The 24,945-nt window shown below is 39.9% G+C and overlaps 1 protein-coding gene across 3 annotated transcripts in view; it reads left to right on the top strand.

Annotated features, from left to right (window-relative positions):
• Nucleotides 1–24,945, top strand: part of TMEM94 (transmembrane protein 94) — a 226,028-nt gene that overhangs the window by 138,809 nt on the left and 62,274 nt on the right. For 2 of the 3 annotated variants that reach the window (XM_089668748.1, XM_089668743.1), the window contains 9 exons: nucleotides 16,831–17,125; nucleotides 17,221–17,394; nucleotides 17,592–17,694; nucleotides 17,899–18,116; nucleotides 18,904–19,079; nucleotides 19,882–20,020; nucleotides 20,142–20,257; nucleotides 20,363–20,462; nucleotides 20,543–20,651. In XM_089668748.1, coding sequence (XP_089524874.1) covers nucleotides 16,831–17,125; nucleotides 17,221–17,394; nucleotides 17,592–17,694; nucleotides 17,899–18,116; nucleotides 18,904–19,079; nucleotides 19,882–20,020; nucleotides 20,142–20,257; nucleotides 20,363–20,462; nucleotides 20,543–20,651 — 1,430 coding nt within the window. The remainder of the gene's footprint in view (nucleotides 1–16,830; nucleotides 17,126–17,220; nucleotides 17,395–17,591; nucleotides 17,695–17,898; nucleotides 18,117–18,903; nucleotides 19,080–19,881; nucleotides 20,021–20,141; nucleotides 20,258–20,362; nucleotides 20,463–20,542; nucleotides 20,652–24,945) is intronic. The other variant, XM_089668746.1, reaches the window with a different exon arrangement.

Genomic DNA, 24,945 nt, shown 5'->3' on the forward strand with positions numbered 1-24,945 from the left:
AGGAATATGGGTTTAATTATTGTTCTAAATGGGGATCATGGATTGAATATTATGGTTACACTTAACAAGAAACATAGTTAACCTGTTCTGAGAAGAATGTGGGTATAATTATTTTTCTACATGGGGATTATGGGAGGAATATCATTGTTCCACATCTCACAGAGCCAAAGAATCAAAACTTTCTGATCTTGCTAAGGAAAATAACTTTTTCCAGACTCTGTGGTGACATTTGTGGCAGATTTTCTTGCTTGAAGCATAGTTTGCATGACAGACAAAGGAAAACCTTCCGCTAATAATGTCTCCCTTTCAATAAAACCACATTCAGGCTCAGCCTGTGTGGGTTGGGATGCTGCCAATGTCTTTGGAGCAACAGGTCCTTCCTGCAGGGTAGATGATTAGGAGGGCTATCATCATTTGGGTTAGAAGCGGAAACCATGGCCTCCTCAGTCAGAAGGATGCCACAAAGATTACTCTCTTCGTCTCCCTGTTAATCTTCAGGAGAGTCTTGAGAATTAAGACTGTTGCAGGGAACACATATATGGGTATATATATATATTTATATATTAAGGTTCTAGCAGATTGAGAAGGCATCCTGAGCTATTGCCTGGCGACTGAAGAACCCAGGAGCAGAAGTGAGGAAGACAAACATTCTCGGGGGTCACCATCAGGTCTACTTGCGGAGTCTCCCAGTTGTGGAAGACTGGCCTGAGATACCTGCCATTTAAGGACCATTTGTTCTTGTCAGGATATTCAGTCTGTCTGCTAGGGTGTTTTTCCTGCCCGAAAGGTAGGACACAGTCAAGGCCTGCAGATGGTCCTCTGCCCATGGAAAAATCCTGGCCACTATTTTCAAAAGGGGGAGGCTCCTTGTACCTGCCTGATTTGCTATATAAGATACAGCCGTCCTGTTGTCCATCAGGAACTTGACACAGGCTCCATCCAGAAGATTTGAGAACATCTTCAGCTCATATGATGCCACCATGAGTTCCAGAGTATGGAATTGAGGAGAAAGAGCTGTTTGCCATCACTCTTGGACTTCATAACCTAGGCAATGTACTCCCAAACCCTGCAGACTGGCATCCGAAGTAACAATGATCCAATCTCCAGGATTGAGGGGAGCCCCCCTAGTCATTTTGTCCCGTGTCGTCCACCAAATCAGGTCTTGGTGAAGGAAATGGGGAATGAGAATCCTTTGGTTCGTTGATGAACAATTCCGTTGTCGGAAAGAATTCTGAAGGTGCCTCATATGACATAGGGCCCGTGGGTCCACCAGTATAGCTGCTGTCATCATACCCAATAGGAAAATAAATTCCTCTGCAGAGATGGGGATTCCATGACCATCTGTGCACAGGTCATTAACTGAGCAGCCTTTCGCTGGAGCAGAAACAACTTCTCCCTTACTGTATCGAAGATGAGGCTCAAATATTCTATTAGCAAACACAAATGCTCCTGCGCTTGGGGATGGACTCAATGCAGGCTACAACCACATAAGGAATGTCCTGGAACATGCACACCTTGCTGCCCTCAAATGGACCGGGGAAATCCAAATATCCTGAATGAGGAAAGAAAAAACAGAGGGTGCACAGGCCTAGTGCATTACCATAAAAAATGTTTAATAAAAAATAAAGTATGTGTTGTACTCACAAACGACAATATAGTCAAGGCACATCATAAAGAACAGCTGGGTCAACACCGCGCTGAGTAACAGTCCGCAATAGGGAGTATAGACATCCAAAAGGCTGACGCGTTTCGAGGACTTGCCTCTTCCTCAGAGCCACTGGCTCTGAGGAAGAGGCAAGTCCTCAAAACGCGTCAACCTTTTGGATGTCTATACTCCCTATTGCGGACTGTTACACAGCGCGGTGTTGACCCAGCTGTTCTTTATGATGTGTCTTGACTATATTGTCGTTTGTGAGTACAACACATACTTTATTTTTTATTGAACATTTTTCAAATATTCTATTGCCTGTTGAGGAGACAGTTGGCTTTTTTGGTGATTGATCAGCCAAACCTCGCTAGGGTATGTATTACCATGATTTTGTGTGACATTAGAGTCTGGAGAGTCACCCAAGATGAGGACATCGTCCAGATAATGGTATGTTCTTTATTGCATAAACACAAAAGGGCTATTGTCGACACGAAAACTTTTGAAAAGGTAAAAAAAGGGGCTGTGGACAAGCCGAATGGGAGACAGGTAAATTGGTAATGTTGATTGGCAATCACAAACCAAAGAAACTTCTGATGACTGCTTGCTATACGAACATGGAGATGAGCATTAGAAATCTCTATAGTGATCATCCAGGCATTTTTCTTCACAACTGACATTATCGTCTGCAAAGACTTCATGCGGAAATGACTGACTCTGATAACCTGTTAAGATCTTTCAGATCGAGAACTGATCTGTAGCCTCCTGAGGCTTTTTTCACCTAAAAAAATGTTGAATAGAAGTTGGGGCTTCCTCCCCTGTGGGACTGGAACAATGGCTTTTTCTTTCAATAATTCTCTGGCATAAAATTTCAGGACATTCTTCTTTTTTGGGTGCCTGGGCGCTGAGGTTTCCACAGTGTAATCTTGGTGCGGGGGAGAGGAGAATTCTATCCTGTAGCCTCTTATTATTATCAGAACCACCCAAGCGTCTGAAACCAGCCTGGCAACTATTGGGGATGGTTGGATGGTCACCCCATCAGAAAGATTTTTCTGTGGGCTTGGCGGCCTGTGCAGCCTTAGATTTGACATTGTGCAGGATGGAGGACTTTGCTCCTCTCCACTGAGGGCGAGAAATTTTGCGTCTCCTAAAGGCTTTGGATTCATAAAAATCTTCCCTAAATCTTTTGTAGGGGCGAAAAGGCTGCTGTTGACGCCTACGCTTATCTTGAGGAATGATCCCCAACTTTCCTCCAGTGACCCTACTAATGGCTTCTTCCAGAGGTTTTCTGAACAGGCTTTTCCCATTAAATAGCACAGAACAAAGGGCTTGCTTAGAAGAAGAGTCTGCAGCCCAGTTCTCAGCCAATGCTCCTTTTGAGGTTATACAACGCCCCATCATCCTGCCCGAGAGGTGGGCCATATCTGAGGATTCGGCTAGAAAATCCAAGGTCAGTTTGATTTCCTTCAACGTTAAGGTGACTGATTTAGCATCTACACCTGATCTGACAGTCTGCTCCACATTTTCTGTCCAAGATTTCAAGGCTCTGGAGATAGAGGTCAGTGCTATCACCGGGCAACAGAGCAATCCTGCCTTAACATAGGTTTTCTTAAGGTCTCTGCCTATATGACAATCCATAGGATCCTTAAAGTTGACAGAATTTTCCATGGGCAGAGTCACATGCTCTGAAGAGCTGTATCCACCCTGGGCAGTGTTTATTATATTATTATAAGCTTACCTGTAGTAAAATAAAAAAAAAACAAGTCTGCTACCACTTTAACAAGCAATATATTTAACTTGTTTCTAAAAAAATTTTGGTATCGTTATTGTTCTTCATGGGGATTATGGGTGGAATATCATGGTTAAACATGCCTATGTACACAATTGACTTTTTTCTGATAAGAATGAGTATAGTTATTTTTCTTCATGGGGATTATGGGTGGAATTTTATGGCTAAACATGGCTAGAAACACATTTGACCAGTTTCCGGTAAGAAAATGGGTATTTTCTTTTTCTACATACGGATTATGGGTGGAATGTAATCGATACACAGCCTATGTAACGTGTTTGACCTGTTTCTGATAGAAATATGGGCATCACTTTTTCAATCACTTTAAGTGTTTTCTAAGTGATTTATATCAGAATCAGGTAAAAATAGATTGTGTGGGATGTGTGACCATGATATTGCACACATAATTTCAATGATGAAAAATAAATATAGCTATATTCTTATCTGAAAAATAGGATCAAAAATGTTCCTTGTTAAGTGTAACCATGATATTCCATCTGTAATCCCCATGGAGAACAATAGTTATACCCATATTCTTATCAGAAACCATAATATTTCACCCATAATCCCCATGTATAAAATAATTATTCCCATATTGGTATCAGAAAAAGGTCAAATAGGATACTTGATATGTGTAACCCTGATTTTCCACCCATAATCTTTATGTATAATAATATAATAACTATCCATATATTGCAAAATATACCAGTTCAATATGTTTGTCACGTACCTGACTGGAGGCTGAGGTGATGAGAGAGCTCCCCTTACTAAATGCAATGCACCCCTGAAGGTAGTAAAAGAAGGTGCAGTGCCAAAAGAAGCATGAGTTGCCAATTATATAGTTTGCTGGTGATACCCAATGAGACGACACCCGTGGGTGGACAGTATACAGGAGTGAGCTCTCCAGAGGACTGGCGGATCCAGACAGATGGGTGGAGCAGGAAGTAAAGTCAGAAGCCAGGGCCGGGGTCAAACAGAGCATCAATCAGGAGTAAAGACAGGAGCAGGCCAGGGTCATGCCAAGGTTACCAATCAGGAATAGGCAGGAGCAGATCCGAGGAAGAGGCCCGAGGTAAGAGCCAAGAGAGAAGCCAAAGCAGGTCAGGGTCAAGCCGGGTCAGTAACAGATAATCAGCAGGGTAATTCGCAGAGGAACAGGAGTCTGACAATAATACAGCAATTATTGTGAGGGGCTGCAGTCCTTATAAACGCCACTGCGCCAACAATTATCATGCCCTGCATGTGCCAATGCGCTGTCGCGCACATGTATGCGCTTATGCGTGCCGTGCGCTTTTTTGCGCAAATTAGCGTGACCATATTGGGCATTGGCACATTTGCCAGGGCTTCCTCGTTTCCTTCCCTGACAGTGTTCCTTGTTATGTGTAATCATAATATTCCACTCATAATCCCCATGTAAAAAATTTTTATACCCATATTCTTATCAGAAACAGATTAAATGTGTTCCTTGCCATGTGTAACCATAATATTTCACTCATAGTCCATATGTATAAAAAATTATATCTATATTTATATCAGAAACATGTCAAATGTGTTCTTGGCATGTCTATTCATAATATTCCATGCTTAATCCCCATGTAGAAAATAAATATACCAATATTCTTATTAGAAACAGGTAAATATGTTCCTTTGCATATTCCTATCAGAAAGAAGTCAAATGTGTTCCTAGGCATGTTTAACCACAATAAACCACCCGTAATCCCCATGTAGAAAACAAACTATTGTCGTATTCTTATCAGGAAAAGGTCAAATGTGTTCCTAGGCCTAGGCCAGTTGCGTCTCTAGAATAGCTTGCATTTGATCTGCAGGAGCTTACATTTAGGCTGCACCCAGGCTGAGTTTGATACAGATCTAGAAAGCAGGACAGTTACAGCATTGTATTACATTATTGCATGCATACCTGTATAATTATTTGTACTGTAAATTTGAATAAACTACATGCATACCTAATGCATAAAGTGCATTCATACTTAATGTATAGGCTGCATTCATACATGCATACTTAAAGCATAAGCTGCATTCGTACATGCATACTTAATGCATAAACTGCATCTATACATATGTATTTGAAGCTTAAAGTGTTACTAAACCCAGGATCCTGCATTCACTATATCTGGTCTCCCACAGTACACAGAACGAGGAAGTGCAATTATTTTAGTAAACATAACTGCTAAATACCTTTTCTCATCAGCAGTTAGAGCAGTCTTGTGACTTCTATCAGTGTTCAGCAGAGCACTGGTTAAAGCTTGTAGAAGGAGTTTTCATATTGCTCTAGGAGTATGCACAACCACTGACCTCTGTCTGGACAGTGCTGATTGGACCTGTGCTAATCACATGCACTCTCCCAAGGGAAAGTAAAAACCTTTCTAGCAATACACACCAAACTAAGCATGTGCAGAGTGACTCCACACAAAATGTCTTATCAGGAGATAAGAGGGGGCCACTGGAAGAAGGGGAGGATCAGAGAAGTCAGGATCAAACAGGGTTTTTACACAATGCACAATATTAACCCCTTAGGTTCCACAGTATAACAAGCATGCTTTACTGCATATACAGACTGATTTTACTGTTGTGGGTTTAGTAACACTTTAAACTGCATCTATACATGCATACTTGATGCTTAAATTGCATGCATACATGCATTCTTGATTCATAAATTGCATTCATACATGCATTCTTGATTCATAAATTGCATTCATACATGCATGCTTGATGCATTAATTGCATACATACATGCATACTTAATGCATAACTTGCATACGTACATGCGTACTTAATGTACAGGGGGTAATCTGGAGGTGTTCGAATTTCACAATAAACCAGTGGTGTCAGGTGTCTGGAACACTATGTTTGTCTGGCATTGCAGTTATTCCTGGTGGTAAAGCTGCAATGGACTGCGGCTGCATTAGCCTGAACGCGCCTGATCTCGTCTGAACTCGGAAGCTAAACAGGATCAGCCCTAGTTAGTGCTTGGAGTGGAGACTGCCTGGGAATATGAGGTGTTGTAAGCTTTTCCCCTCCAGAGTCTGAAACGGTTGTGTTTTGAGAAGTATCTCAGGCAGAGAATGCTAGGGCAGTCTCTGAGATGATTCAAGACACTCCATGGCTTCGCAGGGCCAAAACCAAACGGGTGTGAGCTCTCTCTTAGGTTTCAAGGCACTAGACATAAGTCTAGACATCCTGTTTCGGATGGGATCGGTCCGATCAGTGGTGGCTTTTCTTCAAGATTTTGGGTGTCCATAGTTCTCAATGACGCATATCTTCGTGTGCCAATTTTTCGGGCTCATCAAGGGTTTCTGTGATTGCAGTAAAGAATCAACATTTTTTTTTTTGTTTTGGGGAACTGCCCTTTGGACTGGACAAATCCCTTCGTGTGTTCGCAAAGCTCCTAGCCCTGGTGCTGGGCCTGCTGAGGACATGGAGTGGTGTCAATCTCAGAATTCCTTAATGTTCCTTTGCTTAGGGAGCAGTCAGTTTCAAGTTTAAATCGAAATTTAGGAAGCAAAAGGTATCCTTCACTACATCTCTGCATGGGGAAATAGTATCTATGTTTGAAGTGGTTTCTTTATGCTGTTCCACTTCAGGTCTTTTGTAGAGGAACACTCTGTCTGGATCATGAAGGTCCAAGCATTGGATTGCTGGAGGGCTTTGTCCCTGGGATATTACAGAGTCTGAATTGGTGGTCTTTAGGAATCTGAACGGATCATTTTCCTTCCAGTGATATGGAAGATAGTAACCACCGATGCCAGTCTCTCCGGTTGGGAGGCTGGTTTTGAGGTGGATACAGTTCATGGGACTTGTTCTCCACAGGAGAGAATACTGCCCATCAATGTCTTGGAACTTTGGGCAGTACACCTTGCTCTAGATTATTGCATGAACCAGTTGCACAGGTTTTTGGTCAGGGGTTGATCCGACAGTGCCAGGGCACTGGCGTATATCAGTCTCCAGGGTGGCATCAGGAGTCCTGCGTTTCAGGAAGAGGTGAACTACATTGTCTGGGGCAGAACAGCATGTGCTATCTCTGTCGGCAGTACATATTACATGTATAGGAAACTGGCAGGAATTTTTTTCCCCCAGAGGTCAGCTGCTGATACCGGTAGAATGGTCCCTGCATCCCAAGACATTCTCAGCAATATGCCAGCGTTTGGGAACTCTGGATGTGTATCTGCTGACTTTCAGGTTCTACAACAAGTTATACAGGTTGTGTCCATGTCAAGAGTCCTACTGGCAATAGGGGTAGATGCACTGGTAACACGTTAGGGACCAGTTCCCCTTAATCTATGCTTTCCCCCAAATCAACTATTGCCATGTCTTTTGTGCAGGGTCCAGGCTATCTGTTGGCTCACTGGAATCTTTTTCTTTTGTGCGACTTTAACAAGGAACCTATCCAATGACACTTGCTTTTGCCTCCTTTTAAGGATTTGGTGGAAATGTGACATTGCATTGTCGTTAAACAGATTTATCGTTTGAACTGCTACAGCCTTATTCGGGTGGTGCTTTTCTCCAAAAGTTTGCACTATATCCCACATTTTGCACATCTCCCTAATCTAATTTGAAGTGAGGGATTCCTCTGCATTTTTATCCTCTTCAGATGAGATCTCCTCCATAACCTCTTGCTGTTGCTCGCGATGCAGATCCATCAGTTCGTCATCAGATCCATCATACGTACATACTAGTATTGCAAGACATCGCTCCTTTATCAAGTCAGAATTTATAAAAAAAAGTTTTGCTCGTCTTGCAAAACATTCGCAGCACATGTTACTCGCAATCCTAGGTTTTACTGTACTTGGTACTTCGTGCAGGGTGTAACACGGACAGTCCCATCTGTCAGGCCGCCCTTGTGTCCTTGTGACTTTGGCTGTCCTTGCAGAGGCCGCCCTTTAAACCAATTAAAGAAACATTATCGTTTGACTCAGAAGGTGGCTTATTTGGTTACTATCACTTCGGCAGGAAGCAAGTCAAAGCTGGTGGCTCTTTCATGTAAAGAGCCGTTCTTGGTCTGGCATCATGATAGTGTGCTGTTAGCCCTCATCCATCTTCCTGTCTAGAGTGGTTTTTAGTTTTCACTTAAATCAAGACAGTGTCTTGCCTTTCCTTTTTCCTAGTCCACAGTCGGCAGTGGAAAGAGCGCTGCATACTCTGGATGTAGTTTGAGTGGTCAGGATTTTCTTGAGTTGGTGGCATAGGTCAGGAATCCTGATTTGTGCTGCCAGAAGGGCCCAGAAAGGGCAGGCAGCATCCAGTTCAACTATTTTTCATTGGATTCGCCAGTTAATCATTCAAGCCTATGGTTTGAAGTTTAAATTCCGACCCTTTCAGGTGAGAGCACACTCTACCAGGCTATTATGGTGTCACCCACCTCTCAGAGTGTTTTTTACTGCTTTAGGACATCCCACATAGTCATGAATAACCTGCTCTGTGCCCCGTGATGTACAATAAAGAAAATTGAATTTTTTTTCTACATACATACCTGTAAAATCCAATTCATGGAGTCCATCACGGGATACAAAGGTCTCTCCCCGCTTTCTGGAATTTCATTGTTTGCTACAAAAACTTTGTTTTTGACTACAAGTATTTACTGTGTAGGAGGGGTTATATGGGGGGAACTTCCTCTCTGATTGGTCGGCCAGTGTCCATTCACCTATAGGTGGGATATAACCCACATAGTCATGAATAGCTTTTTCTGTGTCCAGTGATATATTCCAATAAATGGATTTTACAAGTAAGTATGCAGAAAAAAAACCAAGGTTAAATATAGTCACCAGCCACTTTATTAGGTACACCTTGCTAGTACCGGGTTGGACCCCATTTTTCCTTCAGAACTGCCTTAACTCTTCATGGCATAGATTCAGCAAGGTATTGGAAACATTCCTCAGAGATTTTGGTCCATATTGATATGATAGCATCATGAGCTGCTGCAGATTTGTTGACTGCACATCCATGATGCGAATCTTCCGTTCACTACATCCCAAAAGTGCTCTATTGGATTGAGATCTGGTGATTGTGGAGGCCATTGGAGTACAGCAAACTCATTGTCATGTTCAAGAAACCAATTTGAGATTATTTGAGTTTTTTGACACGGTGCATTATCCTTCTGTAAGTAGCTATCAGAAGATGGGTACACTATAGTCATAAAGGGATGGACATGGTCAGCAACAATACTCAGATAGTCCTCGGCGTTTAAATGATTCTCATTTGGTATGAAGGGGCACACAGTGTGGCAAGAACATATCCCCCACACCATTACACTACCACCACCAGCCTAAACCGTTGGTACAAGGCAGGATGGATCCATGGTTTCATGTTATTTACGCCAAATTTTGACCATACCATCTGAATGTTGCAGCTGAAATTGAGACTTATCAGACCAGGCAACATTTTCCAAACTTCTAGTAGCACCCGGTGTGGTGGTCTGGTGCTGTAGCTCATCTGCTTCAAGGTTCGATGTGCTGTGCGTTCAGAGATCGTATGCAGCATACCTTGGTTGTAACGAGTGGCTATTTGAGTTACTGGTACCTTTCTACCATCTCGAACCAGTTTGCCCACTATCCTCTGACGTCAAAAAAGGCATTTTCGTCCACACAACTACAGCTCACTGGATATTTTTCCTTTTTCGGACAATTCTCTATAAACCCTAGAGATGGTTGTGCATGAGTATCCCAGTAGATCAGCAGTTATTTAAATACTCAGACCAGCTCATCTGGCACCAACAACCATGCCATGTTCAAAGTCACTTAAATCCCTTTTTTTCCCCATTCTGATCCTCTGTTTGAACTTCAGCAAGTTGTCTTCACCACGACTAGATGCCTAAATGCATTGAGTTGCTGCCATGCAATTGGCTGATTAGCAGTTTTTGTTACCAAGCAATCGAACAGGTGTACCTAATAAAGAGGCCAGTGAGTGTATGTTGCTTGTGAGGTGTAAGCATGAGATCCCCCCCCCCCCCCCATAATCATCATGTATACAAGTAATTATATTACTTTTCTTATCACAAACAGGTCAAATGCATTATGTGGGATGTGTAACGATGATATTCCATCCATAATTCCCATTTAGAAATATATATAATTATACCCATGTTCTTCTCAGAAACAGGTTAAATATGTTCTTTGAAATATGTATCCATGATATTTAACCCATATTCCCCTTGTAGAAAAGCATTACATCATATTCTTTTCAGAAATAGGTTAAATATGTTCCTTGTTAAAGCAATTGTAAAGGCAAAAATGTGTTTTCAAAAACACAACAAACATGTCTATACTTACCTGCTCTGTGCAGTGGAATTGTATAGAATGGTTCCGAACCTCCTCTTCTCAGGTCCCCCGCCAGCACTCCTGGCCCCTCCTCCCTGGCCAGTGCCCCCACAGGTATCCGCTTCCCATGGGGGCACTCTTGTGTGCTCATTCAGACAGTGGGCCCCACCCCCCGCTCTTTTGTCACTGGCTTTGATTGACAGCTGTGGAAGCCAATGGCTCCCAGTGCCCCAGCAAAGCCAGTGAGACACAGAAGTGAGGGGAGAGAAGACCTGCAGGTGTGCACGGCGATGGATCGAATGAGGATGCTGATGCCTAAACATTTTTTGCCTTAATGCAAGGAATGCAATAAGGTAAAAAATGTTATTCCATCCATATTCCCCATGTAGAAAAATTATACCCATATTCCTATCAGAAACAGGTCACATCCCTTACATAAAGATATACAGAAAGTGCAGCGCTTATGTCCAAAGCATATAAAGAACACAAAATTATTCCTGTGTAAACTTATATAGGAAGTAATTATACAAAAATATATATAAGATAAACTTAAATCATAAATAAAGTCCAAAAAGTGCAGTGTCCAGTGGTGTTGTAGAGATCAATCATAACCAGTGACATAAGGTGACATCTGTGAAGAGTGCACCTGTGACAATCCTCCACCACTATGCACTCACCAGACGTAAGAGGCAACTAGGCTCTGTACAGAAATCCTTCTGAAAGATGTAGCTTTTCCACTGCAGGGATAGAAGGTCAAATATCCAGGGCGACTTGGCTCTATATAGGGATCCCTCTAAGGCAGATGTATCAGCTCCAATGCATGGATAAGCAATCAAATTTGGAGATAGTAAATCCTAGATAAAAGAGTGCAGAAGCCAGAGCCCAGAGATAATGGCATATAGTGTAGTATTTTATTGCATAAAAATATTAGCATCCACGTAGAGCTCATAAAAGCAATACATCTTCACTTACAAACATGGCCGCCGGACCATCATATGGACTCAGCAGCGTGACGTCAGCATGTAGGCTCCCCACTGACTCGTTTTGTGCACCTGCACATTCTCAAAGGGATCCGCCTCCTACTGACGCCATCACAATACACATCTTAAATAGCCCTCAGGCGCACGAACAAATGGGCACCATTTTATTGAAGACCAGGCATTGCATCTTTGTTCCACATCGTATAAATCAAAAAACAGCCACTTACAAAATAAATAAACAAAACGTGATAATGTTATTACTATTTAGATATGGGGATTGTTAATTATCGATTAAATTAATTATATGAACTTATATTTCCACAGGGTGCTGCGAATATCAATATTGTAATCACTGATACCAGTGATAAAAAAGCCAAAATATCAAAAAAGACCAAAAAAAGGGGATTTAGAAGAAAATATTGCTAAAATTCTAATAAGGGGATTATAAAGAATATAACAAAAAATCTAGTCATTTCCAACAAAGATACGATCAAGAATGAAACCATACAAAGAAATAAATATAAAACAAAGCCGTGCTGCCTTAAAAAAACACTATGTAACATAAAACATATAATAACATTTTTTTTTAAAACAAATCACATGAAAGAGCATCAAAGTCATATACAGTTGTGCTCCAAAGTTTGCATACCCTGGCAGAAATTGTGAAATTTTGGCATTGATATTAAAAATATGACTGATCATGCCAAAAAATGCTCCTTTATTGAAGGATGATGATCATATGAAACTATTCTCAAATAGTTGTTTGGCTCCTTTTTAAATCATAATAACAGAAATCACCCAAATGGCCATGATCAAAAGTTTACATACTCTGGAATGTTTGGCCTTGGTACAGACACACAAGGTGACACACACGGATTAAAATGCCAATTAGAGGTTAATGTCCCACATCTGTGGCTTTTTAAATTGATAAGTTTTATTGATAACAGTTGATGTTTATGTTTCTTCCATCTACTTAGGGGGGAATGCATATGAATAAGTTCCATAATAATATATTTATGGGGTTGAGATGCTTTTATTTGGGCCTATTCATGCCATGTTATATATCATGCTGCACATACTTAAATGATTTTGATGCTCCTTCATGTGTTTTTATATGATTTTTTGAAAAAAGAGATTTTATTATATGTTTTATGTCACATAGTGGATTTTTAAGGCCCCACGGCTTTATTTTATATTTATTTTTGTATGTTTTCATTCTGGATCACATCTTTGTTGGAATTTAATAGATTTTTATTTATTATTTATTATATTCTTTATAATCTTCTTATTAGAATTTTAGGGATATTTTCTTCTAAATCCCCTTTTTTTGGTCTTTTTTGATATTTTGGCTATTTTATCACTGGTATCAGTGATTATAATATTGATATCCGCAGCACCCTGTTGAAATATAAGTTCATGTAATTCAGTTAATAATTAACAATCCCATGTCTAAATAGTAATAACATTATCACCACATTTTGTTTATTTATTTTGTAAGTGGTTGTTTTTTGATTTGCACGATCCGGAACAAAGATGCAATGTCTGGTCTTCAATAAAATGGCGCCCGTTCATTTGCACGCCTGAGGGCTATTTAAGATGTGTATTGTGATGGCGTCAGTAGGAGGTGGGTCCCTTTGAGAATGTGCATGCACAAAATGCGTCAGTGGGGAGCCTACGTGCTGACGTCACGCCGCTGATTCTATACGATGGTCCGGCGGCCATGTTTGTAAGTGAAGCTGTATTGCTTTTATGAGCTCCACGTGGATGCTAATATTTTTATGTAATAAAATACTACACTATATGCCACCATCTCTGGGCTCTTGTTTCTGAACTCTTTTATCTAGGATTTACTATCTCCGGATTGATTGCTTATCCATGCATTGGAGCTGATGCATCTGCTTTAGAGGGATCCCAATATAGAGCCAAGCCGCCCTGGATATTTGGCCATCTATCCCTGCAGTGGAAAGGCTACATCTTTCGGAGGGATTTCTGTACAGTGCCTAGTTGCCTCTTCCGGTGAGTGCATAGTGGTGGAGGATTGTCACAGATGTAACCTTATGTCGCTAGTCATGATTGATCTCTACAACACCATTGGACACTGCACTTTTTGGACTTTATTTAGGATTTAAGTTAATCTTATATATATTTTTGTATAATTACTTCCTATATAAGTTTACACAGGAATAATTTTGTGTTCGTATGCTTTGGACATAAGCGCTGCACTTTCTGTATATATTTCTGTTTTTAGTAGACTAGGAGGGTTTACCACTTTGTGCTGCTCATTCACAAGTTCTTTTTCTTTATGCTCACTACATATTTTTGACACACATCCCTTACATTGGATGTGTAACAATGATAGTCCCCGCCAATCCCCTTGAAGGAAAATAATTATATCCATATTCCTATCAGACACAGGTCAAATATGGTCTTTGGCATGTGTAACCTTGGTATTCCACAAATAACCCCCATGAAGAAAAATATTTATATGCATATTCTTATCAGAAATAGGATAAATATGTTCATTTTTAGGTGTAACCATGATATTACATCCATAATTCCCATGAAGAACAATAATTATCAAGCAAGAAACTCAATTAGAGAACAATCAGCGCAAAGTGCTACCACCCAGCTATTAAAAATGGTGAAAGAGTCCAAAAAGTCCAATGTAGGGCTACAAGTCCATATAGCACTAGGGCAAGCCTCATACAGTAGTAGCAGAACTCTGTGTAGAATAGAGAAGAGAAGAAGACACAGCATGGACACAGCCGTTCTCCCATCCTTTTGAGCTTGCTTTTAACATGCAGTATGTGAGTTGTTCTACATTTTGTTATCCATTAAAGTTACCTATACTGCACTTAGAGGCGCTTCTTCTCTTCTCTAAGAACAATAATTATACCCATATTCCTATCAGAAACAGTTCAAATACATTACGTGCGATGCGTAACAATGATATTCATCTTATAATCCCCTTCTAGAAAAATAATTATACCCATTTTCTTTTTAAAAAAAGAAAATGGTCAAATATGTTACATGGGATATGTATCCATGCTATTCCACCCATTCAAATATTTTCCTTTGCATGTGTAACTATAATATTCCATCCATTTTTCCATTATTCTTGTATTATTTACTATGATTCTATTGTACAGCTGCATATATATAATATATATATCAGCAAGTGAATAGTTAAACATTAGCAACTATTTCTTGCTAGATAATATCAAGCACTGAAGAAAAGAATAACATATTTTGAGTAACAACCGTCATTTCCATATACAGCAAGTAAAATAAGTAATGAACACGTTTTTCTCCGTAAATATATTTCTAAAGTTGCTATTGACATGAAATTTTCACCACATGTCGGTAACAACCCATGCAATCCATACATACAAAGAAACAAATAAGTTCAGAAATTAGGTTATGTGTAATAAAATGTAATGACACAGGGAAAAAGTATTGAACACGCTAGCTGAAATTTATTTAATACTTTGTACAAAATCCTTTATTGATAATGACAGGGTCAAGACGCCTCCTGTATGGAGAAACTAGTCGCATGAATTTCTCAAGTGTCATCTTGACCCATTTTGGCTCTTCAAATCTTGGAGGTTCCGTGGGTCTCTTCTATGAACTCTGATCTTTATTTCTTTCCACAGATTTTCTGTTGGATTCATGTCAGGTGATTGGCTGGGCCATTCTAGCTTCTTTATTTTCTTTCTTTGAAACCAATTGAGAGTTTCCTTGGCTTTGTGTTTGGGATTATTGTCTTGCTGAAATGTCCACCCTCGTTTTCATCATCCTGGTTGGTGGCAGCAGATTTTTATCAAGAATGTCTTGGTACATTTTTCCATCCATCCTTCCTTCAATGATATGAAGTTTGCCAGTACCATATGCTGAAAAACAACCCCACACCATGTTCCCACTTCCAAACTTTAATGCCAGTATGGTGTTTTTGGGGTGATGTGCAGTGTCATTTAACCGCAAAACATGGTGTGTATTATGGCATCCAGAGAGTTCAATTTTGGTCTCATCTGACCACACTATGAGTATATTCTCCCAGTATTTCATAAGCTTGTCTAAATGTTGTGCAGCAAACTTTAAACAAGACTCAACATGCTTTTTCTGCACCAAAGGATTCTTGAGTGGTGAGCGTGCATACAGGCCATGGCTGTTGAGTGCATTGCTAATTTCAGGTCTTTCTGAAGCTTTCCACAAGTGTGGTGCTTGGCTCTTGGACACCTTTTCTGATAATTCTGTTCATGCCTCTATCAGAAACCTTGCGAGGAGCACCTGGTCTTGGCCGATTTATAATGAAATGATGTTCTTTCCACTTCCGGATTATTGCTCCAACAGTGCTCACTAGAACATTCCAAAGTTTCGAAAGCCTTCTGTGACCAATGCAATCAGTATATTTTGAACAAAAAGGTTGCAAAGGTCTTGAGAGAGCTCTCTTTGCTTTTACCCATCATGAGATTTTTCTTGTGTGACACCTTTTTATAGGCCATCAGTTTAGATTAATTTGCATTCATAAAGGGGCAGGATTGCTTTCTAATTACTGATAGATTTCAGGTGGTGTCTTGGCTTTCCATGCCTTTTTGCACCTCCCTTTCTTCATGTGTTCAATACTTTTCCCTGTGTCATTCCATTTTATTACACATAACTTAAAAGTGGTTTTAAAGGCTGAAGGTTTTTTACCTTCATGCATTCTTTGCATGAAGGCAATAAACCTTCTGTGTGTAGCAGTGCCCCCAGCCCCCTCTATACTTACCTGAGTCTCATCATGATCCAGCGATGTGATTAACAGCCTCGGCTGTCCCGAGTCTCTGCCTCCTCATTGGCTGAGACAGCAAGCGGGAGCCAGTCAGCCAATTTTGTGTGTGTGTGTGTTGTTCTAGTGACAACTTTCAGGGACACTTTCTGTTGTCCCTGAGGCAGAAGGTTAAGACATTCTAAAGTTTGCAGAACCCCCCTCCCTGGTAGGATGCAGACAGCAGTAGAAAAACTATTTACAGGGGTTCCTACTCTGTCCAAAACAACTGTCTTTAGAAATACATAAAATTGTTACTCAACTGAAACATTCTACATTTAAGTTAGTATGTATATGTTTTGCAATATGTATTTTTTTAATGCTTTTTACTTTGCTTGTAGCTAAGCAGCGAGGTGGATGATTATGTTTGTGACTGCCATCTAGAGATGCTTCGGTTGTCACAGGACCAGCAGAATCCTCAAAGCATCCAGTTTGATGAGGCTAACTGGCAACTTCACCTGAGCTCTTTGAAACCTCTGGGTCTTAATGTGCTGCTCAACCTCTGTAACCCAGATGTGACCACCACCCTTTGCCGCTTCTCTGACCATTTAAAGCACATTGCCCTTCAAGAAACGCGCTGCTCTGTGCTTCCAGGGCATATCCCATGGGGACTCTGTGACTTTTCTAGGCTCATCGGTATGATTGCTTTAATATCTCATTCTGTGTACTCTGTTTTTTAATAGAAAATTATTTTTCTCATCTTGGTTATTGACCTTGTGATTTGTGTCTAGGTTTCACGCCTGGAGCAAAGGATCTATTTAAACTACAAAATCATGTTGCTCTTTATCACCTTCCAAGTGATGAAACTGTGAAGGAGTCCCTTCTCTGCAAGCTTCCAACGGTTACCAAGCGACGACCTCCACTCAGCCACATGATCAGCCTTTTTGTCAAGGATGTCACATCCAGTAAGTTGGCTTCATTTCATCCTTGTTTGAAGATATTACACCATTTTCCTTAGTATATAATATTCATTTGTATCCATGTTCTTTGCCTTTCTAATTCTCTCCTGGCCTTTTTTCTTGTTCTGTCAGAATTATTTTGGGGTTTTTTTTTATATATTGAAATGTGTATCTCTTTCATCTGTTGTTCCTGTAACTCTCAGACACAGAGCAGATGCTGTCCCATGGAACAGCTGATATTATCCTTGAAGCCTGTACTGATTTCTGGGATGGAGCTGATATTTACCCCCTCTCTGGGTCTGACAGGTACGCCTCATAACATTATCTCCCAATAGCAGCATCCCTGAAAAACAAGAAAATATTTTAAAATGCACCAAAAGCTTGTCTTCTATTCTCCATTTGCCCTTACTAGCTTTTCTCTGCAATCCACAATTCATTTTCCTAATTTCTTTGTGCATGTTTGTTTTTTGCCTGTATAATACACTCATACTTATTTATCATGTATCTCAGGAAAAAGGTGCTGGATTTCTACCAGCGAGCCTGCTTGTCTGGTTACTGCTCTGCCTTTTCCTACAAGCCCATGCACTACTCACTGTCCCCTCAACTTCATGGAAAGTGCATAGAGATGCACCATGCTCCTGGTCACAGCACCATTCCAGCATCATGTGATTTAGGTGGGACTGTGCCATTGAAACCTTCTGGCCGTCATGACAGCTGGAGTTCTGATGGTGAGCAAGCAACTAGTGTTGAGCATACTGCATTAACATACTATACCTTGTTATCTTTTGCTCCTTGTTAAAGGAAACCTTTCCAGAGAGAAAAATTATAGCTACTATTGCTAACATTTCATTCTGCAAGTGCAAACTTTTTTAGACTTTCCTGATGTCCATACTGGTTCTGAGTTAGTGATTTCAAAAAGCATTGAAGCCATTGGTCCAGCATTATATATTCTGAATAAATATAAAAATGGTGGTCAGCATATTACTAGAAGAAAAAGTTTCCTTAAAGATATATAATTTATTCAATAAAGAGTTCCTATTAACTATAATAAACTATAGAATTCCAGAATTCCTTCTGCTTATGTTAGAAAAGTGTTGATAGACCAGTTTAGATAAAGAACTGATTAGTATTTAATTATTTATTACAGGTACTTATATAGTGCAATCAATTTAAACAGCAGTGCTTTACACATATGTTGTACATTCAAATCTGTCCCTGCACTCAAGGAGCTTACAATCCAAGGTCCCTAACTCACATTCATACATACTAGGGACAATTTAGACAGGAGTCAGTTAACCTGCCACTATGTCTTTGTATAACATAGATTATAATTGGTTGAAATGGGGGGTACTGTGTTTTAGGGAATAGCACCTGCTACTAAGATTATTGAATGTATGGCTTTCTAAACTACATTGTTGCATCTTGGCATTTCCTCATTATGCTGTCATTGATTTTATTTAATTTCTACCGTGTCTTCTTTGTGTCTTGTCTTATTTTCTTTCTACTTAAACACAGAAGGCATTGGAGAGTTCACAGAGGATTTTACCCAGGCACTCAGTGGACAGATCTTCATGGGGATGGTCTCCTCACAGTACCAGGCTCGTCTGGATATTGTGCGTCTTATAGATGGTTTAGTGAATGCCTGTATCCGATTTGTGTACTTCTCCATGGATGATGAGCTTAGAAGCAAAGTAAGAAAGCAAACATTACATGTTTTTTTATTATAAATAAGGGTTTTAAAGATTTCCCCAAGGAGGAGGGCTACAGTTACAGTTTTTACTTTTTGTTATTGAGCCTAATGCAGTGTGTGGTTGAAGGACTGCAAAAAAAGGGTTTATGGTCACTACTTTGACCTGCATTTTTATTATAGGTGTTGCCTCATAGTAAATAAAACTTGTTGAAATATAAGTGAAAAAAACACAAGCCTATTCAAAAGATATTAAGCTGTAGCAAGCAACACCAAACATTCAGAATACATAATTTTTATAGTGGTACTTTTTCTTTAATACTCTTTATTTCTTGATATATTTTGACCTACAGATAATGGAGCACTTCCTTTTAGCAATATAGCTACAATTGTAAACCATTCAAAAGTGCTAAAACTATACATTTATAACCTAGAGGTGATATAAGACAAACTGCCCCTTGCAATGAGCCCATTGAAAAGATGTAATAGTCACTTGTGTGGCCTTATGTTTCTGATTGTTGGTATGAGAGAGATAATAATGTTTTCAGCACATACAATTCTAAGATGAAAGCAGAAGACATTCTGTTAAACTTAAACTGCCTACCCAAAACTGTGCAGGACAAATGTAAACACAGAGGATGTGGCTTAGCTATACAAGGAGAAAGCATTTTCAGATACTTTTGGTAACACCTAGGGTTTTTAGCGATCAATTTTGAAGAAGTTCAAGTGGGGATTGGATAAATCCACACATTAACTAGAACCCCCCTTTCTGTTTAGTTTTGTACAAGTTCTTACTGTCTACTCAGGTGTTTGCAGAGAAGATGGGCCTAGAGACTGGATGGAACTGTCACATTTCTCTAACTCCAAATGGTGATGGGCCAGGTTCTGTGGTACCACCATCCAGCCCCAGTAATGCTGGATCTCTGCGAGATGACTTACATCAGGGTGAGCAAAAATGGCAAAACTCTTGTAGCATGGTTCTCCATCCTGCTATCCCAGTTTTGTTTTTGGACAATTGTTGAGTAATTGTCCACATAAATAATTGGCCTCTTTATGACATTTTTAGGTTCTCGGGAAGATGCAGAGGGCTTACTATTGATGGATGATGAAGGTCATTCAGATATGATTAGTTTTCAGCCTACGGATAGTGATGTTCCTAGTTTTCTAGAGGATTCAAATCGAGTAAGGGAAACATTAAATTTTTTTACCTTGACTGAGCTACTATGTTAATGGCTGTTTAGGATTTAGTGTTAACCTTTTTCAACATTTTTTATTACCTATCCATAGGCAAAGCTCCCTCGTGGTATTCATCAAGTAAGGCCTCATCTGCAAAACATTGATAATGTGCCCTTGTTGGTACCGCTGTTTACAGACTGTACACCAGAAAGTGGGTAAAGCAAAGAAGGCTGTAAAGATAAACTTGGTTTGTTAAAATGTTCTGTTTGCTAATATTCCTTTGTTCCTTAGCTATGTGTGAGATGATCCAGATCATGCAGGAGTATGGAGAGGTGACCTGCTGTATGGGAAGTTCTGCTAACTTTAGAAACAGTGGCTTATTCTTACAGAGTGATATCAGGTCAGCAGCATTCCTTACTGAAGTTACTCCTTATCTTTGTCCTATTTTTTATATGACTTGTCATAATAAATAATAATAATAAACTTTATTTTATATACATTTGTGTTAAAAATAGTAGCATTGTGTTTAAAAAAGTTTGCGTAAAGCTTAAAATCCTTATAATAGCTTTTATTTCCATACACGCAAATGCATTGGGAACACTGCACAGTCTAATCCAACTCAAAACATGAAAAATGTTTCAAATGTGTTATTACTTTACAGAAAGTGAAAAAGAGGAGTATTAGGCTGTTCAAAAAATAGCAGTGTCTGCATTTTTCTTTACAAAGTCAAACATTTACTGTATAATCTTACTTCAGTACACAAAATGTTGCGCCATTTCTCTTTAGGCCAGTCAGTATGTTTTTTGGCAAATTGTAACCTCTTCAGCACGTCATTTTTTCAACAATGGGACTTTGCCGATAGCTTGGAGTCACATAGGTGTCTTCTAATTGTTACAGTACTCACAGGTAACTAGACCTTCTTTGATCGCCCTGGAGCTGATCATTGGCTGAGTCTTTGCCATTTTGGCTATTCTTTGATCCATTTGAATGGGAGTTTTCCGTTTTCATCCACGTCTTTCTGGTTTTGGTTGCCATTTTAAAGCATTTGAAACATTTTAGCTGAGCATCCTATCAGTTTCTGCACTTCTTTATATGTTTTCTCCTCTCCAATCAACTTTTTAAATACGCTATTCTTCTGAACAATGTCTGGAATGACCCATTTTACTCAGATTTTTAGAGAGAAATGCATTATACCCAGCATGTACAACATTTGCTGCCTTTGTCCTTAAATAAGTGGCACCTGTTTGACACTTGTTTTTTTGCAGATTGAATGACCACACTAATTGAACTCCACACTACTATTATTTTGAACTTGCTCCTATCAAATAATGATTAAGTTACACAGAATCAGTAGCATGCATTTCATGACTGTTGGGTCTGTTGGTCTTCTATTACTTTTACTACACCTACTAGTACATTATTTGCCATGTAGAAATATAATTTATACCAAAAACAATGATAGATCTGGTTAGTGATGTTGGATTGCTATTATTTTGAACACAACTGTAGTTCCTTTAAAGGTAGCTTCTCAAAATCCTTTACAATGAAAACACAAGAAATACACAGAATAAAATAATGGAAAAACAAATGGAAAATTCCATGAAAGCTATTTTTCTAAAGAAAAATGTTTTTAGTTTTGATTTGAATTTAGAATTTAGAGAGGATGCCTCTCTGGTGTTCTTTGGCAGTCAGTTCCAGAGTTTTGGAGCACAGCCGGAGAAGGCTCTGTCTCCCAAGTGCTAGACTTTTTTGTGCCCAAAGCAAAAACAACTACTTGCACCCCCAAAAAGCCCAAAACTTCAAAATTATTTCAAAAATTCTAGCACCAGAACTGCATAACCCTAAATTGATGACCTGTAGGGGCTCTTCTACTCTCATTAAATGGCAAAAAACTTCAGTACCCTATATTGTTTCATAGGCAGCACTTTAAAAGCCCCTACAGGCCATCAGTCTAGTATTATACAGGGGTTCTGATGCTAAACTATTTCTCTCACTCCGGCATGCGCAGTGATACATAACATGTGAAGGACCACATGCACTGCACAGAGGATAGCCTGAAATCAGTGGCCGTGGCTGCGCCCTAGGCAGGCAGAGCGCCCTAGGTGGCTGTCTAGTTCATCTAGTGGTAGCGCCGGCCCTGCCCATCAGGTGTAGGGGGAACACACAGAAGACCAGAATTTGAGAACTGGAGGTTACGAGGGGGTAGTAAGTTGATGAACGTCCAGAGATAATGGGGCGCCAAGCCATGAAGAGCCTTATAGGTGAACAAGCTGATCTTAAAGTCTATGCGAAATCTGACCGGTAGCCAGTGCAAGGACTCCAGGATAGGGGTAATATGATCACTTGTACCAGACCTAGTCAGGATTCTGGCTTCAGATCTGTGCACATATTGAAGTTGATTAATAGTGGATTTAGTTACACCAGCGAGTAGAGCATTGCAGTAGTCAGTGATGGAGAATACAAATGTATGGTCAACTTTTCAGCTACAGTATATGATAGCATAGGACGCAGCTGAGCAATGTTTCTCAAGTGGAAAAAAGACATGAAAAAGGCTTGAACTATCTTGCTTTGCATGTAATGAGTCTATCTCATATATTAGTTTCACCTTTTAAGTTGCATTGCTAAAATAAATGAACTTTTGCACGATATTCTAATTTTTTGAGTTTCACCTGTATATGGAGTGTTGAGCCTGTTTCTCCGCATTGTCTCCAGCATGAGGAGGAGTGTTGAGGGTAGTACAATGAGAGTTTAACGGGTGTTAAGTACCATTGATGTAAGATTTTCAAGTACGATTCCCAGTGGGAGCTGCATCGAGAAGCTTTGTGGGTGGTATTAAAGGTTTTTTCCCATGTGTGTGGTGATATTGGTTGTGAGAGAATTTTCTCCCAGTTTATTAGGGCGGTAGTTTGTAGGGTAAATTGTGAACTTATTGTGTGTGTGTAGAAAATTGAAATACCTCTTCTTGGGTATTGTATTTTGATAAGGTATTGGTATGCGGTGGTAGGAATTTGGTATCTATTTGGTATCTGTCGAGTTGGCAGTTAGGAGATCATACCAGGCTTGAAGGGAGGCTTGAATGCATGGGTGTTTAAGTAGGTGTTTGGTCTGGGGTGTTTGTGGTAAGAAAAGTATGTTACGTGGTGTGAGCAGGAGAAGAGGGAGCGTTTCCATGGTAGACCATGATTTTTCTTTAGTCGGGTGCCACCAAAAATAAATTTGGTCAAGAAGAGTGGCATTGTAGTATGATTTTAAGTATGGGAGACCTGCTCCTCCTCTGGATGTTGGACATATTAGTAGATTTGTGGTACATCTGGGTTTTTTTTGAATTCCAGAGGAATTTAGAAAGTATTGCTTGTAGTTTAGAGAAGAAGATATTGGGGATGGGAATAGGGAGTGTGCGGAATATGTATAGGATTTTTGGTAGTATGTACATTTTCAGAGTCGCTACCCTTCCCAGTTTCGATAGTGTTGATGTGCGAAGATTAGTAAGTTCTTGTGGGATGGTTTCGAGTAATAGTTTGTGATTTGAGGAATATAGCTGATCTGTTGTATTGGTGAGTTTGATTCATAGGTAAGGGATGCTGTGTTGTTCCCAAGAGAAGGGAAATTGTTTGGCTAGTATTGTTTGGGTTTTAGTAGGCCTGTGGAGATGTAGGATAGAAGATTTGGGTTCATTGAGTTTGTAATATGAAACTTCCGAATAATTTTGAAGGTGTGAACGAATCGATTGGTGCGATTTGTGTGGGTTAGTTATCATTAGTATGATATCTGCAAATTAAGCTAATTTTATGTTCTGTTTTAAGGTGGGTGATTCCTGTAAATGTTTGGTCGTCTCTGAGTTTTGAAGCTAAGGGTTCAGTGAGTAAGGTAAATATCATAGGAGATAAAGGGCAACCTTGTCTAGTGCCACTGGAGATGTCGAAGGGCTCTGAGAGTGTGCCATCTGTTAATACTCTGGCTGATGGGTTGGAGTAGAGGGAGAGGATTGCATATAGCATTCAGTCTGTAATGCCGAATTTTTGTAGTGTTAATTGCATAAAATGCCAATGTATTTGGTCAAATACTTTTTTTGCGTCCAAAGATAGTAATAAGGAGGGTTGTTTGGTGGTTTCTAATTTGTGGAGGAGGGATATGAGTCTTCTGGTTGCGTCAGGCGCTTGGCGACTAGGGATAAATCCTACTTGGTCTGGATGAATTAATGTAGGGAGATGGGGAAGGAGTCTTTGGGCTATTATTTTGGCATAAAGTTTTATGTCTGTGTTTAGTAGTGAAATCGGTCTATAATTCTGGACAATTTGGGGGTCTTTGCCGGGTTTTGGAATAGTTGTAATTATGGATTGTATTTTTTCTTTGGGGAATTCACCCGTAGAAGCGGCATGGTTGAAGAGGTTGGTTAGGTGTGGTGAGAGGTCAGGGGCAAATAATTTATAAAATTTGTTAGTGAAACCATCGTTTCCTGGTGATTTATTAAGAGGTAAAGTTTTGATGTTTTTTTTCTATTTCTGTAGGAGAGATTGGAGTGGAAATAGAATCGAGTTGTGATGTAGTCAGTTGGGGGAGATTCGTAGTGTTTAGGAATTTTTGTATGGATGTGGCTGTTGGTTGGGTTGTGTCTGGGTCATTTTTGAGATTATATAGTTTTTGGTAATAGGTCGCGAAGGCGTTAGCTATGTCTTGTGGATTTGTGAGGGATG

Source organism: Staurois parvus, unplaced genomic scaffold (assembly GCF_062004578.1).
Source record: "Staurois parvus isolate SC_StPar_1 unplaced genomic scaffold, SC_StPar_1.0 ptg000008l, whole genome shotgun sequence".
Lineage (NCBI taxonomy): Eukaryota > Metazoa > Chordata > Amphibia > Anura > Ranidae > Staurois > Staurois parvus.